This window comes from Molothrus aeneus, unplaced genomic scaffold (genome assembly GCF_037042795.1).
Source record: "Molothrus aeneus isolate 106 unplaced genomic scaffold, BPBGC_Maene_1.0 scaffold_30, whole genome shotgun sequence".
Taxonomy (NCBI): Eukaryota; Metazoa; Chordata; class Aves; order Passeriformes; family Icteridae; genus Molothrus; species Molothrus aeneus.
In genome coordinates, this window is record NW_027098964.1 from 3,079,221 (window position 1) to 3,098,780 (window position 19,560).

Sequence of the window (19,560 nt, forward strand, 5' to 3'; positions counted from 1 at the left end):
GGTCTGGGTGATTTTGGGGGGGCGTCTGGGGGTGATTTTGGGGGGTCTCTCTGTGATTTTGGGGGTGTCTCTGGGTGGATTTGGGGGGGTCTCTCTGGGGGTGATTTTGGGGGGGGTCTCTCTGTGATTTTGGGGGGGGTCTCTGGGGGTCCCCCTGACCCCCCGTGCCCCCCCCAGCCTGAGCTCGGTGCTCCCCGAGTCCGGGATCGTGGCTGACATCGAGTGGGACCCCCCCGGGGGGGGGGGCACCCCCAGTGACCCCCCGGACCCCCCCGGAGGGGACCCCAACCCCGGGGACCCCCCCGGGACCCCCCCAGAGCCCCCCGGGCCCTTCTACAGCCTCAAGAGCCAACCCCTGCCCCCGCCCAGGTATGGACGCCCCCTCCCCTAATTCACCCAAATCCCCCAAATTCACCCCAAGGATCCCCAAAATCCCCCCCAAATCCAGCCCAAAGATCACCAAATGCACCCCAAATCCCCCCCAAATTCATCCCAAGGATCCCCAAAATCCTCCCCAAATCCAGCCCAAAGATCCCCAAATCCACCCAAATGCCCCCAGATCCTCCTGAAATTCACCCCAAAATCCCCCCAAAATCCCCCCAAATTCCCCTAAATTCTCCCCAAAATTCCCCAAATCCCCCCCAAATTCACCCCAAACATCCCCAAACCCTCCAAAATTCCCCAAAATCCCCCCGAAATCCACCCTGAAGATCCCCAAACCCCGCAGAATTCCCCCAGATCTGCCTCAAATCCCCCCCAAATTCACCCCAAATCCCTCCAAAGATCCCAAAATTCCCCCCAAATCCCCCCCAAATCCCTTCAGGACCCCCTCCCCTATTAACCCTTTCCCCCCCCAGCTCCACAGCCCCCCCAGCCCAGCGGTGCCCCCTAAGCCCCCCTCAAACCTCCCCTAAACCCCCCCAAACCCCTTGGGGACCCCCCCGCCCCCATTAACCCTTTCCTGCCCAGCTCCAGAGTGCCCTCCCCCCCCCCCCAGCACCATGGAAACCCCCCCCCAATCCGCCCCCAAAACCCCCTCAAACCCCCCCCAACCCCTCGGGGACCCCCTTCAAGGACCCCCTCCCCCATTTAACCCTTTCCTCTCCAGCTCCGGCCCCCCCCACCCGTGTGCCCCCCAAATCCCCCAAAACCCACCCAAACCCCCCAAATCCCCCCCCCCCAAACCCACTCAAATCCTTCCCCCACCCCCCCCACCCCACCCCAAACCCCTCGGGGACCCCCCCCCCTCCTCCCCCATTTAACCCTTTCCTCTCCAGCTCCGCCCCCCCCCCCCCCCTCGGCCCGGCAGTGCCCCCCCCACCCGTGTGCCCCCCAAAACCCACCCAAACCCCCAAATCCCCCCCCCAAACCCACTCAAATCCTTCCCCCACCCCCCCCCCACCCCACCCCAAACCCCTCGGGGACCCCCCCCCTCCTCCCCCATTTAACCCTTTCCTCCCCAGCTCTGGAGCCACCTTCCCCCCCCCAGCACCATAGAAGCCCCCCAAATATTCCCTTTAACCCCCCCCCCCACCTTAAACCCCACCCCAGACTCCTTGGGGACCCCCCGCCCCCCTCCCCCCCAAATTAACCCCCCCCCCCATTAACCCTTTCCTCCCCAGCTCTGGCCCCCCCCCGGCCTGGCGGTGTCCCCCCACCATGTGCCCCCCAAACCCACCCAAATCCCCCCCACAAAACCCCCTCAAACCCACCCAAACCCCCCCCCCACACCCCAAACCCCTCGGGGACCCCCCCCTCCCCATCCTCCCCCATTTAACCCTTTCCTCCCCAGCACTGGGCCCCTTACCCCAGCCCAGCAGTGCCCCCCAAATCCCCCCTCCCAAACCCACTCAAATCCTTCCCCCCCCCACCCCAAACCCCTCGGGGACCACCCCCCCCATTTAACCGTTTCCTCCCCAGCTCCGGAGGAGCCGCGGCCGCCGTGCCCCCCCCCGCCCCGTGCGCCCCCCCCTCGTCGCGGGTGCTGCTGCGGCAGCAGCTGATGCGGGCCCAGGCCCAGGAGCAGGAGCAGAGGGAGAGGAGAGGGGGAGGGGGCGGCTCCACCCCCGGGACCCCCCCCCCGCCCGGCCCCTCCCCCGCCATCGCCGTGGGGGTCCCGCCAGGGCCCCCCCCCCACGTGCCCCCCGAGGTGCTCAAGGTGAGGAGATTTGGGGGGGCCTCTGAGGATTTTGGGGGTGTTATGAGGATTTTGGGGAGGGGGCTCTGAGGATTTTGGGGGGAGGGTTATGAGGATTTTGGGGGGGGCCTCTGAGGATTTTGGGGAGGGGGCTCTGAGGATTTTGAGGGGGGGGTTATGAGGATTTTGAGGGGGGGGTTATGAGGATTTTGGGGAGGGCCTCAGAGGATTTTGGGGGGCGGGTTATGAGGATTTTGGGGAGGGCCTCAGAGGATTTTGAGGGGAGAGCTCTGAGGATTTTTGGGGGGGTTATGAAGATTTTGGGGGGGGGGGGGGGCCCTGAGGATTTTGGAGGGGGTTCCAAGACATTTTTAGGTGTGGATTTGGGGTCTCCAAAGCGTGAAAACGGTGAAATTTCACCACCTCAACCGCCCGGATATCCCAGCAAGCAGCTCCAGGAATGTTCTGGAATTTTGGGGGGATGTGGGGGGGGGGGGCTTCAGGGGGGGTGTCTGAGCTCTGTCCCCCCCCCTCAGGTGCAGACCCACCTGGAGAACCCCACCCGGTACCACCTGCGGGCGGCGCAGCGGCAGCAGCTGCGCCAGTACCTGAGCCACGCCCACCGGGGGGGCGGGGCCGGCAGCCCCCGCAGCCCCTCCCCCCCCCCGGGCTCGGGCCCTCCCCCACCCAGGGCCCCCCCCGAGCCCCCCCTGAGCCCCCCCCAGGCGCTGCTGCACCACGAGAAGGAGGTGAGGGGGGGATGACGTCATGGGGGTGGGCGGGTGATGTCATAATGGGGGTTGGTGATGTCATAAAGTGGGGGGGAGGGGTTGTGTTGTCATAGAGAGGGTTTGTGATGTCATTTGTGGGTCTGTGACATCATCACGAGGTTCCAAGACGTGATAAGGCGATGCGGGAACGAGATAAGAGGGGGCGGTGACGTCACCCAATGGGGCGATGACGTCACACAGGAAGTGGTGGCATCACATGGGGGAGGGGGGCGGCGCCTTGATGACGTCACGGCGCCGCCGCCGCTGTCCCCGCAGATCGATGACGTCATCGATGAGATCATCAGCCTGGAGTCGAGCTACGAGGACCTGCTGGGCCTGGAGGGGCCCCTCCCCCTGCCCAGCACGGTAATGAGGGGGCGGGGCCTGGGCAGACCCCGCCCACCCACCGGGGCACTGTGGGGGATGTGGAATTTCCATATAAGGCAGGGGGCGTGGCTTGTTGCCATATAAGGGTATGTGGGTGTGGCTTTTCCATATAAGGCAGTGTGCTGATTCCATATAAGGATGTGGGGGCGTGGTTTGTTGCCATATAAGGGCATGGGGGTGTGGCCTGGTACCATAAATTGGTTTGGGGGCGTGGTTATCCCATATAAGGCAATTTGCAGATTCCATACATGAACATGGGTGTGGCTTGCTTCCTTATAAAGACTTGAGGGTGTGGTTATCCCATATAAGGAAATTTGCATGTTCCATATAAGGGCATGGGTGTGGCTTGTTGCTGTATAAGGAGCTGGGGGTGTGGCTTCTCCATATAAGGCAAGGATGTGCTTTTGTTGCCCTATAAGGACACAGTTAAGGGGTGTGGCCTGAAAGGGGTGCGGCCTGAAGGGGGCGTGGCCTGTACCTGGCTGCCAAATGGGCGTGGCTTGCATACAAATGGGCGTGGCCTTGCCCAATCACCCCTGAGGGGTTTCTGGCTTGGTGGGCGTGGTCAGGGCGGGCGTGGCCGCTCTGACCCCGCCCCCTCGGGCAGGTCCCCGCCCCCGGGCCCCTCCTGGAGGTTTTCAGCCCCGCCCAGGGCGGGAGCAGCTCCTGCCCGGCCGAGCTGCCCCGGGTCAAGGCCGAGCTCTCAGGTCTGGGGGGCTCTGGGGGGTGGGGAGGGGTCTTTGGGGGTCCCCATGGTGGGGAGGGGTCTTTGGGGGGGTTTGTAGGGGGTTTTGGGGGGGTCCCTATGGTGGGGAGGGGTCCCAAAGGGCATAAAAGAGAGGGGAGGGGTCTTTGGGGGGGTTAGAGGGGTTTGGGGGGGGGTCCCCATGGTGGGGAGGGGTCTTTTGGGGGGGGTCTCTAAGGAGGTAGAAATGGAGGGGAGGGGTCCCTGCGGGGAGTTAGGGGGGCTCAGAGGGGTCCCCATGGTGGGGAGGGGTCCCAAAGGGGATAAAAGAGAGGGGAGGGGTCCCTGGGGGGTTTTGGGGGTCCCTGGGGGGTTTTGGGGGTCCCTGGGGGGCATTAAGGGTCATTGGTTTGGGGGGTGGTCCTTGAGGGGGTAAAAGGGGTTTTGGGGGCGTCCCCATGGTGGGGAGGGGTCCTTGGGGGGTCCCTAAGGGGATAAAAGCAGGGGAGGGGTCTCTGGGGGGTTTTTGGGGGGGGTCCCATGGTGGGGAGGGGTCTCTGGGACATTAAAAGGGGTTGGGGCAGAGGGGGGGGTCCCCATGGTGGCCTCTGGGTCCACCTGGGGCCGAGTTTGGGGTTTTTGGGGGGCCAGGGCTTCGCTGTGGGGTGGGGGGGTCTCCATAATTTGAGGGGGAGTCTCCATAATTTGAGGGGGGGTCTCTGAGTGTGCCCCTTCTCCATTCCCCCCCCCCAGAATCGGAGGCCAAGGCGCTGCTGAAGGAGAGGCAGAAAAAGGACAACCACAACCTCAGTGAGCTGGGGAGGGGGCTTGGGGGGGCTCTGGGGGATTTTGGGCGGGTCCTGGAGGGGTCTTGGGGGGTTTTGGGGGGAGTCTGGGGGTCCTGGAGAGGTACTGAGGGGTTTTGGGGGGTCCTGGTTTTGTCCTGGGGGGATTTGGGGGTCCTGAAAAGCTCCTGGGGGGTTTTGGGGGGGGGTCTTGGGGAGGTACTGAGGGGTTTTGGGGGGTCCTGAGAGGGACTGGGGGGGAAGGGGGAAGGTTGGGGGGTCCTGGGGGGGTTTTAGGGGCTCTTGGGGGGTCCTGAAGGATCCTAGGGGGTTTTGGGGGGATCTGGGGGGGGTCCTGGGGAGGTACTGAGGAGTTTTGGGGGGTCCTGGGTGTGTTCCAAGGGGGCTTGGGGGGGTCCTGGAGGAATCTCAAGGGGGTCTTGGGGGGTGCCAGTGGCTTTTGGGGGTCCCTTGGGGCTGGGGCAGGGGGTCCAGGTGGCTCCCTGGGGGTCTTGGGGGGGTCCCTGTGAGGTTTTTGGGGGTCCTGGGTGTCCCCAGGGGATGGGGGATGGGTTTGGGGGGGGGGGGTCTCACTTGTGTCCCCCCCCTCCCGTCCCAGTCGAGCGGCGCCGGCGCTTCAACATCAACGACCGGATCAAAGAACTGGGGACCCTGATCCCCAAAAACAGCGACCCGTGAGTGAGGGAGGGGCTGGGCAGGTCCTGGAAGGGAAAATTGGGCAGCCAGGGACCCCCAGGGTGGGGCCTGGAAGGGAAATTCCAAGGAAACACAGGGAGCCCCAGAGCAGGTCCTGGAAGGGAAATTTTCTCAGGGCTGATCCCAGTGATCTCAGGGATATTTTAGGGGTGATCCCAGGGGTATTTTTGGGGTGGTCCCAGTGATCCCAGGGATGTTTCGGGGCTGATCCTGGGGTGATCCCGGTGGTCCCAGGGGGATTTTGGGGATGGTCCCGGGGGTATTTTTGGGGTGGTCCCGGGGGTATTTTGAGGTGGTCCTAGGGGGATTTTTGGGGTGGTCCCAGGGGTATTTTGGTGGTGGTCCCAGGGGTATTTTTGGGCTGGTTCCAGGGAGATTTTGGGGGTGGTCCTGGTGATCCCAGGGATGATTCGGGGCTGATCCTGGGGTAATCCTGGTGGTTCCAGGGGGATTTTGGGGGTGGTTCCAGGGGGATTTTGAGGGTGGTCCAGGGGTATTTTTGGGGGTGGTCCAGGGGCATTTTGGGGGTGGTCCCAGGGGTATTCTGGGGTGGTCCTGGTGATCCCAGGGATATTATGGGGGGTGGTCCCGGTGATCCTGGGGGTGGTCCCAGGCTGACCCCAGGCCCACCCCGGCAGGGAGATGCGCTGGAACAAGGGCACAATCCTGAAGGCCTCGGTCGATTACATCCGCAAGCTGCAGAAGGAGACGCAGCGAGCGCGGGAGCTGGAGCTGCAGCAGCAGCGCCTGGAGCAGCAGAACCGCAGCCTGCAGCTCCGGGTGCAGGTACGGGATTGGGAATATGGGAATGAGAACATGGGGGAATGGGATTGGGAATGGGAATGGGAGCAGAACTGCCGCCTGCAGCTCCGGGTGCAGGTGTGGGAATGTGGGATTGGGAATGTGGGAAAATGGGGTTGGGAATGGGATCAGGAGCTGCAGAACTGCAGCCTGCAGCTCCGGGTGCAGGTGTGGGAATGTGGGAATAAGGGGTTGGGAATATGGGATTGGGATCACAAATGTGCGATTGGGATTGTGGGAATGGGAGCAGCAGAACCGCAGCCTGCAGCTCCGGGTGCAGGTACGGGATTGGGATTGTGGGAATGGGATTGGGATTGTGGGAATGGGATTGGGATTGTGGGAATGGAAATATAGGATTGGGATTGGGAATAGGAGCAGCAGAACTGCAGCCTGCAACTGAGGGTGCAGGTGTGGGATTGGGATTGGGATCAGGGATTGGGATTGTGGGATTGGGATTGGGGTCAGGAATATGGGGATGGGAATGTGAGATTGGGAATGGCAATGGGGGATTGGGAATGTGGGATTAGGAATGTGGGATTGGGAGCAGCAGAACCGCAGCCTGCAGCTCCGGGTGCAGGTATGGAATGGGATTGGGATCAGGGATTGGGATTGTGGGATTGGGATCAGGAATATGGGATTGGGAATGTGGGAATGGGAGCAGCAGAACCGCAGCCTGCAGCTCAGAGCGCAGGTACGGGAATGGGGGATTGGGATTGTGGGATTGGGGTTGGGAATGGGATCAGGTACGGGATCAGGATTGGGAACGTGGGATAAGAATTGCAGGATTGGGATCAGAAACATGGAATGGGAATGTGGGAATGGGATGGGTTTTGGGGTCGGTTTTGGGGTGGGGGGAGTTTGGGATGGTCTGGAGGGGAATCCAGGGAATGTCTGGATCAGGATATTTGGGATAATTGAGTCACCGGACCCCCAATTCCACCTGCAGGAACTGGAGCTCCAGGCCCAAATCCACGGGCTCCCCCTGACCCCCGCCATGGCCGAGGGGGGCTGCGAGGAGCCCTCGGGGGGGGGTCCCCCCTTCCCCCCCGCCACCCCCCAGTGCCTGCTGGAGCTGCCCCCGGGGCTGGCGCTGCCCCTGGCGCTGGGGGGCCCCGAGGGGACCCTCGAGGACATCCTGATGGACGATGGGGGGGCGCTGTCCCCGCTCGGCCCCCCCGGTGCCCTCCTGGCCTCGCCGGGCCCCTCAAGAGCCTCCAGCCCCCGCAGCAGCCTCAGCATGGAGGACGAGCCCTGAGAAGAGCCCGGCCCTGGGGGGGATTTTTAGGGACCCCTCCCCATCTTTTCGGGACCCCCCGCCCTCCCTGAGGTGTTCTGGGTGGGCCCCACCGGGCGCCGTTTTAAGAGTCTTAAAGCGGGCGGGCGCTTTGTAATGGAGGCCCCGCCCCCTGAAGCGGTGTTGCCCTTTTAAGGCGCCCCATGTGGGACCCCCTCTCTTAAAGGGGCTCAGCCGGGCGTGGCTCGTTGGAAGGGAGGGGGCTGCCCCCTGCATGTGTGGCCCCTTTAAGGCGCTGGCGTCGGGCCCCACCTGGGCATGGCCCTTTGAAGGTGCCGCAGAAAGCCCCGCCCTTCCGTGAGGCCACGCCCACTTTCCAGATCACCCAATCAGAGGGCTCCCGGGGGCTGGGCCCTCGCACGGTGTGTGTGCGTGGATGTGGCTGTGCGGACGAATTGTGACACAAAGTAGTCCCACTCGGAGCTAAGAGTGTGGAAGGCGAAACCGCGGAGGCACATTTGGGATGGGTTGTGCAGCGTTACGCGCTGCGGAGGGATCTCGCGGTGATGCGGCTGTGCCGGGTCCTCAAGCTCCGGCAGAAGGAGAGACGCGGAAGGATACGTGCAAGGCGCTGCAGTTTTCACCTGCTGTGGTGCCGGGTACAGACCCGGTGGCGGCGGAAGCGGCGTGCCCGGGCACAGGGATGCTGGCTGTGGCCGGACAGCGGCACGCAGCGGCTCGGAACCGTGACCGGGCTGTGCCAAAGCTGCGGCCAAAGCAGTGGGGGGGTGGCGGTGGGGCGGCCCCGTCAGCGGGAGATGATCCCGGGGGGCTGGCGGGAGGAGGGAGGGGCGGCGTGGAGGCGGCGGGAGCTGCCGCGGAGGGGGCACGGTGAGCGCAGGGGGCTGGGGTGGCCGCTGGCCTGGCGGGCAGGGGCGGCGCTGCCGGGAGGCTGCGCTGGAGCGGCGGCAGGCACGGCAGAAGCTGCGGCCACCACTGCAGACGCCGCAGCACCGACACGGGGTGGCCGGGCGGGCTGGGGCGCCCCGGTCCCAGCGCAAGCGGAGCCGTGCCAGGACCGGGCAATTGAACCGAAACGCGGGCAGGGACGGGAATAAACATCAGTGTCTGCCCTGCCGCGGGGTCCGTGGGCAGCTCGGGGTGTGCGGCAGGCGCTTGAACGCCAGGGCGGGGGCGGCAACGAGCACAGGGGGAACTGGGGACACAGCGCGGCCGCACCAGGCGCGCTCGGCACCGCAGAGCCGGGAGCCGCAGGGAACGGCAAAGACGCAGCAGCAGCGGCGGGACCGGGGCCAGCACCGGCCCCGCTGTGTCGGCAAAGTGGGCGAGCGGGACTTGGGGGGCGGCCGCACTCGCAGGTAGCAGGGGGAAAGCAGCGGGGGGGCAGAAAGGGGCGGGGCCTCGGTGACACCGGTGGGTGGGCTCGTAGAGGCAGAATTGAGGGGCGGGGACCGCGGTAGCCGGGACCAACGGGCTGGCAATGGCGGGGATGGCGGGAGGGGCCGGTGGGGTGGCTGGGGCCGGGGAGGACCGGGGTCGGGACCGCGAGGGCGAGGGCGGGGTGAGCAGGACGGCGGGTACCGGAGCTGTGAGGGGCGTGTCCCGTTGCAGGCCCATAGCGGCTCAAAGGGGCGGACTCGCAGCACGGGCGGAGCTCGGCGGGGTGGCTGCTGCGGGCATCCCCCGGGCAGCAAACGGCTCAAGCAGTGCCCCGCAAGCTTGGGGCAGCTCTGCTCTGCAGCGGCCATGTCTCGGCGGGAGATACTAATAAAGTGCTTAACTCAAACTGTGTCCTAAAAGTCTCTGGTAAACACGGCTGAACGGTCAGCATTGGGGGAATTCATTAAAGTCCATTCTAAACGGTTTATTAAGAACCATTTCGGTAACTGGCTTGGTATGGACCTTAAGGAAGGCTTTAGTTGCTTGTAGAGATCTCTGTTGTAGGCACGTGAGTTTGTCCTATTTGTAGACCAGTGTGTCAAAAACTTCGATGGCGCAGAAGCAATGTCCCTAATCAGAGCATTACAGCACCTTTTTTAACGACAGTCGCGCTTTAAGGCACCTTTTACGACAGTCGCGCTTTACGGCACCTCTTACGACAGTTTTGCTTTACGACAGATTTTACGACAGTTTTGCTTTACGACGCTTTCACGACAGTCGCGCTTTACGGCATCTTTTACGACAGTTTTGCTTTACGACAGTTTTACGACAGCCGCACTTTACGGCACCTTTTACGACAGTCGCGCTTTATGGCACCTTTTACGACAGTTTTGCTTTACGGCACCTTTTGCGACAGTCGCACTTTACGGCATGTTTTGCGACAGTTTCGCTTTACGGCATCTTTCACGACAGTTTTGCTTTACGGCAGTTTTACGACAGTCGCGCTTTGCGACACCTTTTACGACAGCCGCACTTTACGGCATCTTTTACGACAGTTTTGCTTTACGGCAGTCGCACTTTACGGCACATTTTACGACAGTTTCGCTTTACGGCACCTTTACGACCGTCGCGCTTTACCGCACCTTTTACGACAATTCTGCTTTACAGCACATTTTACGGCAGTTTTATGTCATTCCCACTTTACGGCAGTTTTCCGACAGTTTTCTTTACGGCATTTTTGCGACAGTCGCACTTTACCGCACCTTTTTACGGCAGTTTTACGGCCTGGGGTGAAGCCCCGCCCCTTTTCCTGTCACATTTACTCCCTCGCTAGTAACGCCCTCAGACCGCGCCCTCTTTTAGAGGCCACGCCCACTCCGCCCCATTTTAAGGGCCACACCCGCATTTCCAAGCCCGTCCCCTTCCCCCAGTTTTGTACTGGACCCTCAGGTGTGAAATCAAAGTTTGGCAACAACAGCAGCCTCGAGCCCCCACCCTGCCCCCATCGTGTCCCCTGTCCTGTCCCCATCCCGTCCGTGTGTCCTTCCCCCTGTCCCCACGGTGTCTCCGTGTTCCGTTCATGTGTCCTTTATTGTGTCCTCATGTCCCTCTGTCCCCATCCCTGTCCCTTTGTCCCCAGGCCCCCATTCCAGTCCCCCTGTCCCCATTCCATACCCCACGTCCCCATGTCCCTCTGTCCCCCTGTCCCCACCCCTGGTGCCACCACCCCCCCCCCCCCCCAAATCTCCACATTTTTTCCCCTCCCCCTCCCCCTGAAGCCCCCTAAAATCCAGCCAGGACCCCCCCGGGGTGGGGGAGGGGCTTTGTCCTTTATTGTCTCCGCCGGGTGGGGGAGGGGACAGAGCCTTCAGTGTCACACGGTGGGGGGAGGGACTCTGTCCTTTATTGTCCCGCGATACAAACTCGGAGTCCCCTCCCCCCCCCTCCTCCCTCCCCTCCCCCCCCTCGTTGTCCATCCACGGCCCAGGGGGGGGAGGGGCCCCCCCAGGCTCCGGCCGAGGCTCCGGAGCTGAGGATGAGAAGGAGATCAGTGGGGGAGGGGCGGGGGGAGACCCCTCCCCCCACCCCAACAATGGGGTACAGGCAAAGCCAGGACCCCCAAACCCCTCCCCAAAATGGGGAAACCCAAAAAAATATCCCCACAAATTCCCCTCCCCCCACAAATTCATTTGGGAGCATCCTGGGACTCCCCCCCAAAAAATGGGGCTTGGGAAGGGTCAGGACCCCCCCAAAAAAAAATTTGGGGGAGGAGTCAAAGACCACCCCAAAATTGGGAATTCTGCCATCCACAGAAAACCCCAAAACCACCCCCAAAAAAATCCAAAATTACTGAGAAAGTCTTTCCAAAATGGGAATTTTGGGGCTTAGAGAGCCCCCAAACCCTTCAAAATCAGTTGGGGCACCCCAAAATTATTGGGGAAACCCAAAACTTCCTTAAAATTGATTTGGGGGGGGCTCTAAAATCCCCCAAAATCCTTTTGGGGGAGCTCAGGGAATTGTGCAAACGCCAACAACGTTTTGGGGGTGGGCCCGGGGGGGGGGGGGGTCCCTGGACATTTCTGGGGTCCCTCCAGTCAATTTTGGGGTACCCCAGGTCAGATTTGGGGTGACCCCGGTCAGTTCTGGGGTGCCCCTGTTTAGTTTTGGGGTGTCCTGGTGAATTCTGGGGTGCCCCTGACACTTTTGGGGTACCCCTGTTAATTCTGGGGTGTCCCTGCTAAGTTTTGGGGTGCCCTCAGTCACATTTGGGGTGTCCCTGGTCAGTTTTGGGGTGTCTTGGGTCACATTTGGGGTATCCTAAGTAATTTTTGGGGTGTCCTGGTTAATTCTGGGATGCCCCTGTCACTTTTGGGGTGTCCAATGTCAGTTCCAGTGTACCCCCAGATTCAGGGGTGCCCCCAGTTTGGGGGTGCCCTAGGTCGGTTCTGGGGTGCCCCCCGTTTTGGGGGCCCCCCCTTTCAAGGATGGCCCCAGGTAGGGGCACACCCCAGGTTTGGGGTCCCCCAGTTTTGGGGTCCCCCCCCAGTTTGGGGGTGCCCCAAGGCAGTTCTGGGGTTCCCCCCCGTTTTGGGGTCCCCCGGTTTAGGGGTCCCCTCCAGTATGGGAGTGCCCCCCAGGTTTGGGGTTTTGGGGTTCCCCCAGTTTTGGGGTCCCCCCCAGCTTTTGGGGTACCCCTGATTTGGGGTCACCCCCAGGTTTTGGGGTGCCCTGGATCAGTTCTGGGGTGTTCCCCAGGATTTAGGGGTACCCCCAAATTTCGGGGTCCCCCGGTTTTGGGGTCCCTACCTCAGTTGTCGTAATTGTCCCGGTACGAGGCCGACGGGAAGCGCTCGCCATAACCCCCCTGCCTGGGGGGGGAGGGGGGTCAGCACCTGGGGGTGCACCCCAAAACCCAGGACCCCCCCCCAAAACCCCTGCGTGCCCCCCAAAACCCCCGGGTGCCCCCCAAAACCCCGGGGTGCACCCCAAAACCCAGGACCCCCCCAAAACCCCTGGGTGCCCCCCAAAACTCCCGGGTGCACCCCAAAACCCAGGACCCCTCCTCAAATCTCTGCGTGCACCCCCAAAGCCAGGGGACACCCCAAACCCAAAAACGCCCCCCCCAGGTTTTTGCAGCCGTTCCTGAACCCCCAAAACCCCCCCATGACCCCCAAACCCCCCCCAGGACCCCCCCAAAAATTCCCAGAAACCCCAAAACCCCCCAGGATCCCCTAAAGACCCCCCCGGGTTCCCCTCCTGAACCCCCAAATTCCTCCCTGGGCACCCCCAAACTCCTCCCCAGGACCCCCAAGATGCCCCCCCAGAACCACCAAACCCTTGCCCAAGACCCCTGGAATCCCCCAAACACCCCCAGGGTACCCCCAGAAAATCCCCCAAACCCCTCTCCAGCCCCCCCCAAAATTGCCCCTAAACCCCCCAAAATCCCTCCTGAACCCCCCAAATTGCTTCCAGCCCCCCTAAACCCCTCTCTAACCCCCTAAATTCCCCCCAAAACCCCTCCCCAAACCCCCAAATTCCCCCCCAAACGCCTCCAATTCCCTCCTCAGGCCCCCCAAATCACTCCCAGCCCCCCTAAACCTCTCCTGAACTACCCCAAATCACCCCCAAACCCCTCTCCAGCCCCCCAAGCTCCTCCCTAACCCCCCAAATCCCTCCCAAAATCTCTACTCAGTCCCTTAAACTCCCCCAAATCACTCCCAGCCCCCCTAAACTCCTCCTTTACTGCCCCAAATCCCCCCAAACCCGTCCCAAACACCCCCAAACCCCTCCTTACCTCCCCAAATCCCTCTCCAGATCCCCCAAATTGCTTCCAACCCCACATAACCCCTCCCCACGCCCCCAATTTTCCCCCAAATCACTCCTCAGCCCCCCAAAATCCCCCCAGACCATTCAAACCCCTCCCCAGCCTCCCTCAAATCACTCCCAGCCCCCCTAAACCTCTCTGTAAGTCCCCCAAACTCCTCCCTAACCCCCCTAAATTCCCCAAAATCCCTCCCTAACCACCCCTAGATCCCTCCCTAACCCCCCCAAATCACCCCAAACTCCCTCCCCAACTCCCCCCAAATTCTCCAAAATCCCTCCCCAAACCCCCAAGCCCCTCCCTAACCCCCCCAAATTCTCTCTCCAAACCCCCCAAATTCCCTCCCCAAACCTCCCAAACCCCTCCCCAGCCCCCCCAAATACCCCAAAACCCCCGCAAAATCCCTCCCTCACCCCCCTAAATTCCTCCAATTCCCTCCCCAAAGCTTCCCCCCAAACCTCCAAATCCCTCCCCAAAGCCCCCAAAATCCCTCCCAAACCCCCTAAATCCCTCCCTAACCCCCCCAAATCACCCCAAAATCCCTCCCCAACCCCCTCAAATTCCCCAAATTCCCTCCCTAACCCCCCCAAACCCCTCCCCAGCCTCCCAAAATTCCCCCAAATCCCTCCCTAACTCCCCCCAAATTCTCCAAAATCCCTCCCCAAAGCCCCAAATTCCCTCCCAAACCCCCCTAAATTCCCCCAAATCCCTCCCTAACCACCCTCAAACCCCTCCCTAACCCCCCCAAATTCCTTCCCCAAACCCCCTAAATCCCTCCCCAAATTCCCTCCCCAAACCCCCTAAATCCCTCCCTAACCCCCCCCAAACTCCTCCCTAACCGCCCCAAATTCCCCAAAATCCTTCCCCAAACCCCTCCCCAGCCCCCCCAAATCCCCCTTTCCCCCTCACCGGCCGCCGTAGTCCCGGCCGCCCCCGTAGCCCCCCGGGCGCCCCTCGTAGCGGCCGCCGTAGCCTCGGTCGCCTCCTCCTGCAAAAACCCCAAATTTGGGGGAATTCAGGAAAAAAAAAAAAAATCCTGTTAAAAACTTTCCCACACTATCCCAAATCCCTCCTAAATCCTCAAAACCTTGAACTTTTTTAAGCTTCTTCCCCCTCCAAAATCCCCAAATCTGCCCCAAAATCCCTCTCTGACCCCGCCCCCAAGTCCCAAATCCTCCCAGCACCATAAACCTCGGTAAGAGCCCCTAAATCCTTACCCCAAAACCCAAATCACCCCAAACCCCAAATCACCCCAAAACCCAAATCACCCCAAAAGAGCTCTGGAACCCCCTCCCCAAATCCCCAAAGAGCCCAAAATCCCCCGAAAGAGCCCAAGAATTCCCATGCCATGAACCCCCAAGACCCCAAACCCCAAAGACCCCAAGGCCCCCAAACCCCCCCAAACAACCAAAACCCCCTCCCAACCCCCAAAAGAGCCCCTGAACCCCCTCCCCAAACCCCAAAGACCCCACCCAAAACCCCCAAACCCCAACGACGCCGAACCCCAAACCCCCTCCCCACCCCATAAATCCCCCAAAACGACCCCAAACCCCCTCCCCACCCCAAAACCCCCCAAAAGGACCCCAAACCCCCTCCCCACCCCATAAATCCCCCAAAAGGACCCCAAATCCCCTCCCCACCCCATAAACCCCCCAAAAGGACCCCAAATCCCCCAAACCCCCTCTCACCTCGCCCGTAGCCCCTGGCCCGGCCCCGGTTGCCCCCGAAGCCCCCCCGGGACCCCCGGGGCGATTTCCCGGCGTGATCCACCCGGATCTGCCGCCCGTCCAGGCACTGTGGGGACAGAGGGGACAGTTCGGGACATTTGGGGACAGTTCGGGACATTTGGAACAGTTCGGGACATTTGGGGACACTTTGGGACATTTGGGGACACTTTGGGGTCACCTCGGTCCCCCCTGGGATCCCCCAGCCCCCTGTGAGTGCCCCCAAGCTGTTCCTCAGTTCTGACCCCAACCCCCCCTGGGGACCCCAAAGCCCCCCAGGTGTCCCCAGAGCCCTTTCAGGTGTGCCCAGGTGTCCCCAAATGCCCCCCAGGTGTACCCAGGTGCCCCCAGGTCCCTCCCAGGTGTCCCCAGGTGTGTCACCAGGTGCCCTCACCTCCCCCTTCATGGCCTGCATGGCATCACTGGCATGCCCAGGTGTACCCAGGTGTGCCCAGGTCCCAGGTGTGCCCCAGCTGTGCCCAGGTGTGCCCTCACCTCCCCGTTCATGGCCTGCATGGCGTCGCTGGCATGCCCAGGTGCCCCAGGTGTGCCCCAGGTGTGCCCCAGCTGTGCCCAGGTCCCTCCAGGTGCCCCAGGTGTGCCCAGGTGTACCCAGGTGCCCCAGGTGTGCCCAGGTGCCCCAGCTGTGCCCAGCTGTGCCCTCACCTCCCCGTTCATGGCCTGCATGGCGTCGCTGGCGTGCTCGGGGTTGCTGAAGGTGACGAAGCCGAAGCCCCGCGAGCGCTGGGTCTCCCTGTCCTTCACCACCACCACTGCGGGACAGGGGAGCAAAACCACCTCAGAACGGCCCAAAAACGGTGCAAAAATAAACCCAGAATGGCCCCTAAACAGCCCAAAAAGTAACCCCAGAACAGCCCCAAACAGGCCCCAAAACATCCCCAAACGGCCCCAAAGGGAACCCCAAAATATCCCCAAAATAGCCCTAAAAACAACCCCAAAATACCCCCAAAACCAACCCCAAAGTGGCCCCAAAGCAGCCCCAGAACACCCCAAAAAGTAAGCCCAGAACAGCCCCAAACAGGTCCCAAAATATCCCCAGAACAACCCCAAAGGGAACCCCAAAATATCCCCAAAACAGCCCCCCAAAAAACCCCAAAGCAGCCCCAGAACAGCCCAAAAAACGTCCCCAAAACAGCCCAAAAGTAAGCCCAGAACAGCCCCAAACAGGTCCCAAAATATCCCCAAAACAACCCCAAAATATCTCCAAAACAACCCCAAAATAGCCCCAAAGGGAACCCCAAAATATCCCCAAAACAGCTCCAAAACCAACCCCAAAATATCCCCAAAAACAGCCCCAAAATGGCCTTAAAGCAGCCCCATAACAGCCCAAAAAACATCCCCAGAACAGCCCAAAAATAACCCCAAAACAGCCCAAAAATGGCCTCAGAACATCCCCAGAACAGCCCCAAAATTTCCCCAAAATATCCCCAAAAATATCTCAAAAGAAACCCAGAACATCCCCAAAACAGCCCCAAACACACCCCAAAGGCAACCCCAAAATATCCCATAAACAACCCCAAATGGAACCCCAAAAGGAGCCCCAAAACAACCCCAGAACAGCCCCAGAACAGCCCCAAACAGGTCCCAAAATATCCCCAGAACAGCCCCAAAGGGAACCCCAAAATAAACCCAAAATAGCCCCCAAAACCAACCCCAAAACAGCCCAAAAATGGCCTCAAAGCAGCCCCAGAACAGCCCCAAAATAACCCCTAAACAGCTCAAAAATGACCCCAGAATATCCCCAGAACAGCCGCAAAATATCCCCAAACCAACCCCAAAAATATCAAGAGAAACCCAGAACATCCCCAAAACAGCCCCAAACACTCCCCAAAGGCAGACCCAAAATAAACCCCAAACAACCCCAAAAGGGCCCCAAAACAGCCCCAAAACAGCCCAAAAATGGCCCCAAAGCAGCCCCAGAACAGCCCAAAAAAAATCCCCAGAACAGCCCAAAAAGTAACCCCAGAACAGCCCCAAACAGGCACCAAAATATCCCCGGAATGGCCCCTAAGGGAACCCCAAAATATCCCCCAAAACAGCCCAAAAATGGCCTCAAAGCATCCCCAGAACAGCCCAAAAAACATCCCCAAAACAGGCCCAGAACAGCCCCAAACAGGCACCAAAATATCCCCAGAATGGCCCCTAAGGGAACCCCAAAATATCCCCCAAAACAGCCCAAAAATGGCCTCAAAGCAGCCCCAGAACAGCCCAAAAAACATCCCCAAAAAAACCCAAAAAGTAACCCCAGAACAGCCCCAGAACAGCCCCAAACAGGCCCCAAAATATCCCCAGAATGGCCCCAGAGGGAACCCCAAAATATCCCCAGAACAGCCCCAAAGGGAACCCCAAAATATCCCCAAAACAGCCCCAAAACCAACCCCAAAATATCCCCAAAATAGCCCCAAAACCAACCCCAAAATGGCCCCAAAGCAGCCCCAGAACAGCCCCAAAGTAACCCCAAAACCAGCCCGAAAATAACCCCAAAACAGCCCAAAAATGACCCCAGAACATCCCCAGAACAGCCCCAAAATTTCCCCAAAATATCCCAAAAACAGCCCCAAAAATATCTAAAAAAAATTCAAAGAATCCCCAAAACAGCCCCAAACACTCCCCAAAGGCAACCCCAAAATAAACCCCAAACAACCCCAAAAGGAACCCCAAAACAGCCCAAAAGGAGCCCCAAAACCAGCCCCTAAATGACCCCAAAACAGCCCAAAATGGCCCCAAAAGAAACCCCAAAAGAAACCCCAAAAGATCCCCAAAACAGCCCTAAAACCAACCCCAAAATGGCCCAAAAATGGCCCCAAAGCTGGGCCCCAAAATATCCAGAAAATACTCCAAAAATATCCCAAAATACCCCCAAAACAGCCCTAAAGGGAACCCAAAAAAATCCCTAAACAAACCCCAAAAGATCCCAAAGGGAACCCCCAAACATCTCCTGGTGGTTTTGGGAAACTTTGGGGTATTTTTGGATAATTGTGGATAATTTTGAATATTTTGGGGGTATTTTGGGATAGTTTGGGCTTGTTTTGGGGTAAGTTTGGGATATTTTGGGGGTTTTTTTGGGGGGGGTATTTTGGGATATTTTGGGGGTTTTTATATTTTGGAGTATTTGGCGATATTTTGGGGTATTTTTTGGATATTTTAGGGTACTTTGGGATATTATGGGATAATTTAAGGTGATTTAAACCTTATTTTAGGATTATTTTGGGATATTTTAAGATACTTTAATAATATTTTAGGATTATTTTGGCATGGTTTTGCCTCTCAGCCTCAGAGATGGGCCCGAAGGAGCTGAAGCTCCAGGGTGATTCTGGGATACTTTGGGATCATTTTGGGATATTTTAAGGATATTTTAGGGTTATTCTGGAATATTTTAGGATATTTTAGGATACATTAAGGATTATTATGGGGTGTTTTGGGGATGTTTTAGTCTCTCACCCTGGGAGATGGGCCCGAAGGAGCTGAAGCGCTGCTCCTGGGTGATTCTGGGATACTTTGGGATTATTTTAGGATCATTTTGGGATATTTTAGGATACATTAAGGATTATTATGGGATGTTGCAGTGTCTCACCCTCGGAGATGGGCCCGAAGGAGCTGAAGTGCTGCTCCAGGCCCTGCTCGTCCGTGTCGTAGTTGAGGCCCCCCACGAACAACTTCCCCTCCTCCGCCGCCATGCGTGGGGGGGCGGGGGCGGCCGTGACGTCATAAGGTGGGGCCCTGCCCCTGCGGTGACGTAATAACCTATGCCAGGGAGTGGTGCTGACATCACAACTCCAGCAATTAATCCTCCCCGTGACGTCGCAACGCTCACCCACCCTCCAAGCCGCGCTTGATGACGTCACGCCACCCGCCCGCCCTCTATGATATCGCCGCGGCCTCCCGTGACGTCACACGCCCTCAGCGACCCCCCCCACCCCCCGTTACGCCATCAGCCACACGCGTCCCTTCACGCTGACGTCACCCAGCGTCCCCCCGTGACGCCACGGGCGGCCCCACGTGATTCCCTCCCCCCCACCCGCCCCCCAGCCCGGCCACGTGTTCGCCCCCCGGAAGTGCCGCTCCCGCCGCCCGCGCGCGCATGCGCAGGACCCGCGCGGCCCTCAGAGCGCCGAGGCGGGAAAAGAAGAGAAAAAGGAGGAGGGGGGAAGGGAAAAGAGCGGCCAGAGACCGGCCAAAGCCGCGATTATCGCGACAGAAGGAAGGGGAGAAGCAGGAAAAAGTCGCGATAGGAGCGGCCGAGCCTCACCCGAGCGGCTCCGGACGGGCCCGGACTGAGGCCGCGGCCGCCCCACCCCGCCGATTTTAACCAGCTCCGCCCCTCACGTGACCGCAGCACCGCCACGCCATTGGCTGCTTGCTCAGGCCCCGCCCCTTGGGCGCGTGGACGAGACCACTGGGTCGGGGGGAGAGGAGGGGAGGGCGGAAATGGCGGCACGCCTGAGGGGGAGGGGGGCGCCCAGGGCAGTTTGGGGGTCCCGAGGGGGTCCTGGGGGGGGTGGGGTCCCCAGGGGTGTTTCGGGTCCCCGGGGGGGGAGGCTCGGGTTGGTTTTGGGGGTCCCGGTTTGGTTTTGGGG

The 19,560-nt window shown here is 60.4% G+C and overlaps 2 protein-coding genes across 2 annotated transcripts in view; one reads left to right on the forward strand and one right to left on the reverse strand.

The window, feature by feature from the left end:
- Nucleotides 1–7,986, forward strand: part of LOC136570009 (transcription factor E3-like) — a 9,674-nt gene extending 1,688 nt beyond the window's left edge. Inside the window, 9 exon segments of the mRNA XM_066570428.1 lie at nucleotides 178–369; nucleotides 1,921–2,158; nucleotides 2,674–2,886; nucleotides 3,184–3,273; nucleotides 3,902–4,001; nucleotides 4,733–4,789; nucleotides 5,384–5,459; nucleotides 6,120–6,267; nucleotides 7,229–7,986. Of these exon segments, the coding sequence (XP_066426525.1) occupies nucleotides 178–369; nucleotides 1,921–2,158; nucleotides 2,674–2,886; nucleotides 3,184–3,273; nucleotides 3,902–4,001; nucleotides 4,733–4,789; nucleotides 5,384–5,459; nucleotides 6,120–6,267; nucleotides 7,229–7,537 (1,423 nt within the window). The 3' untranslated portion in view covers nucleotides 7,538–7,986.
- A 2,746-nt stretch (nucleotides 7,987–10,732) lies between these two features.
- On the reverse strand, nucleotides 10,733–19,308 carry LOC136570099 (RNA-binding protein 3-like). The gene is made up of 7 exons (XM_066570550.1): nucleotides 19,233–19,308; nucleotides 18,558–18,727; nucleotides 15,629–15,735; nucleotides 14,927–15,032; nucleotides 14,148–14,226; nucleotides 12,224–12,285; nucleotides 10,733–10,946 (listed from the first exon to the last, which is right to left on the reverse strand). Exons 2-6 carry the CDS (start codon nucleotides 18,658–18,660, stop codon nucleotides 12,225–12,227), a joined length of 456 nt encoding a protein of 151 aa, XP_066426647.1. The 5' UTR covers nucleotides 18,661–18,727; nucleotides 19,233–19,308; the 3' UTR covers nucleotides 10,733–10,946; nucleotide 12,224.
- Between the last annotated feature and the right edge of the window lie 252 nt (nucleotides 19,309–19,560).

Coding starts and splice junctions, on each gene's coding strand:
- LOC136570099 (XM_066570550.1), bottom strand. CDS start 18,660: ATGGCGGCGGAGGAGGGGAAGTTGTTCGTGGGGGGCCTCAACTACGAC. Junction 14,227..14,926: donor GGCCAGGGGCTACGGGCGAG/GTGAGAGGGGGT, acceptor GGGTTTTTGCAG/GAGGAGGCGACCGAGGCTAC. Junction 12,286..14,147: donor GGCCGGGACTACGGCGGCCG/GTGAGGGGGAAA, acceptor CTCCCCCCCCAG/GCAGGGGGGTTATGGCGAGC.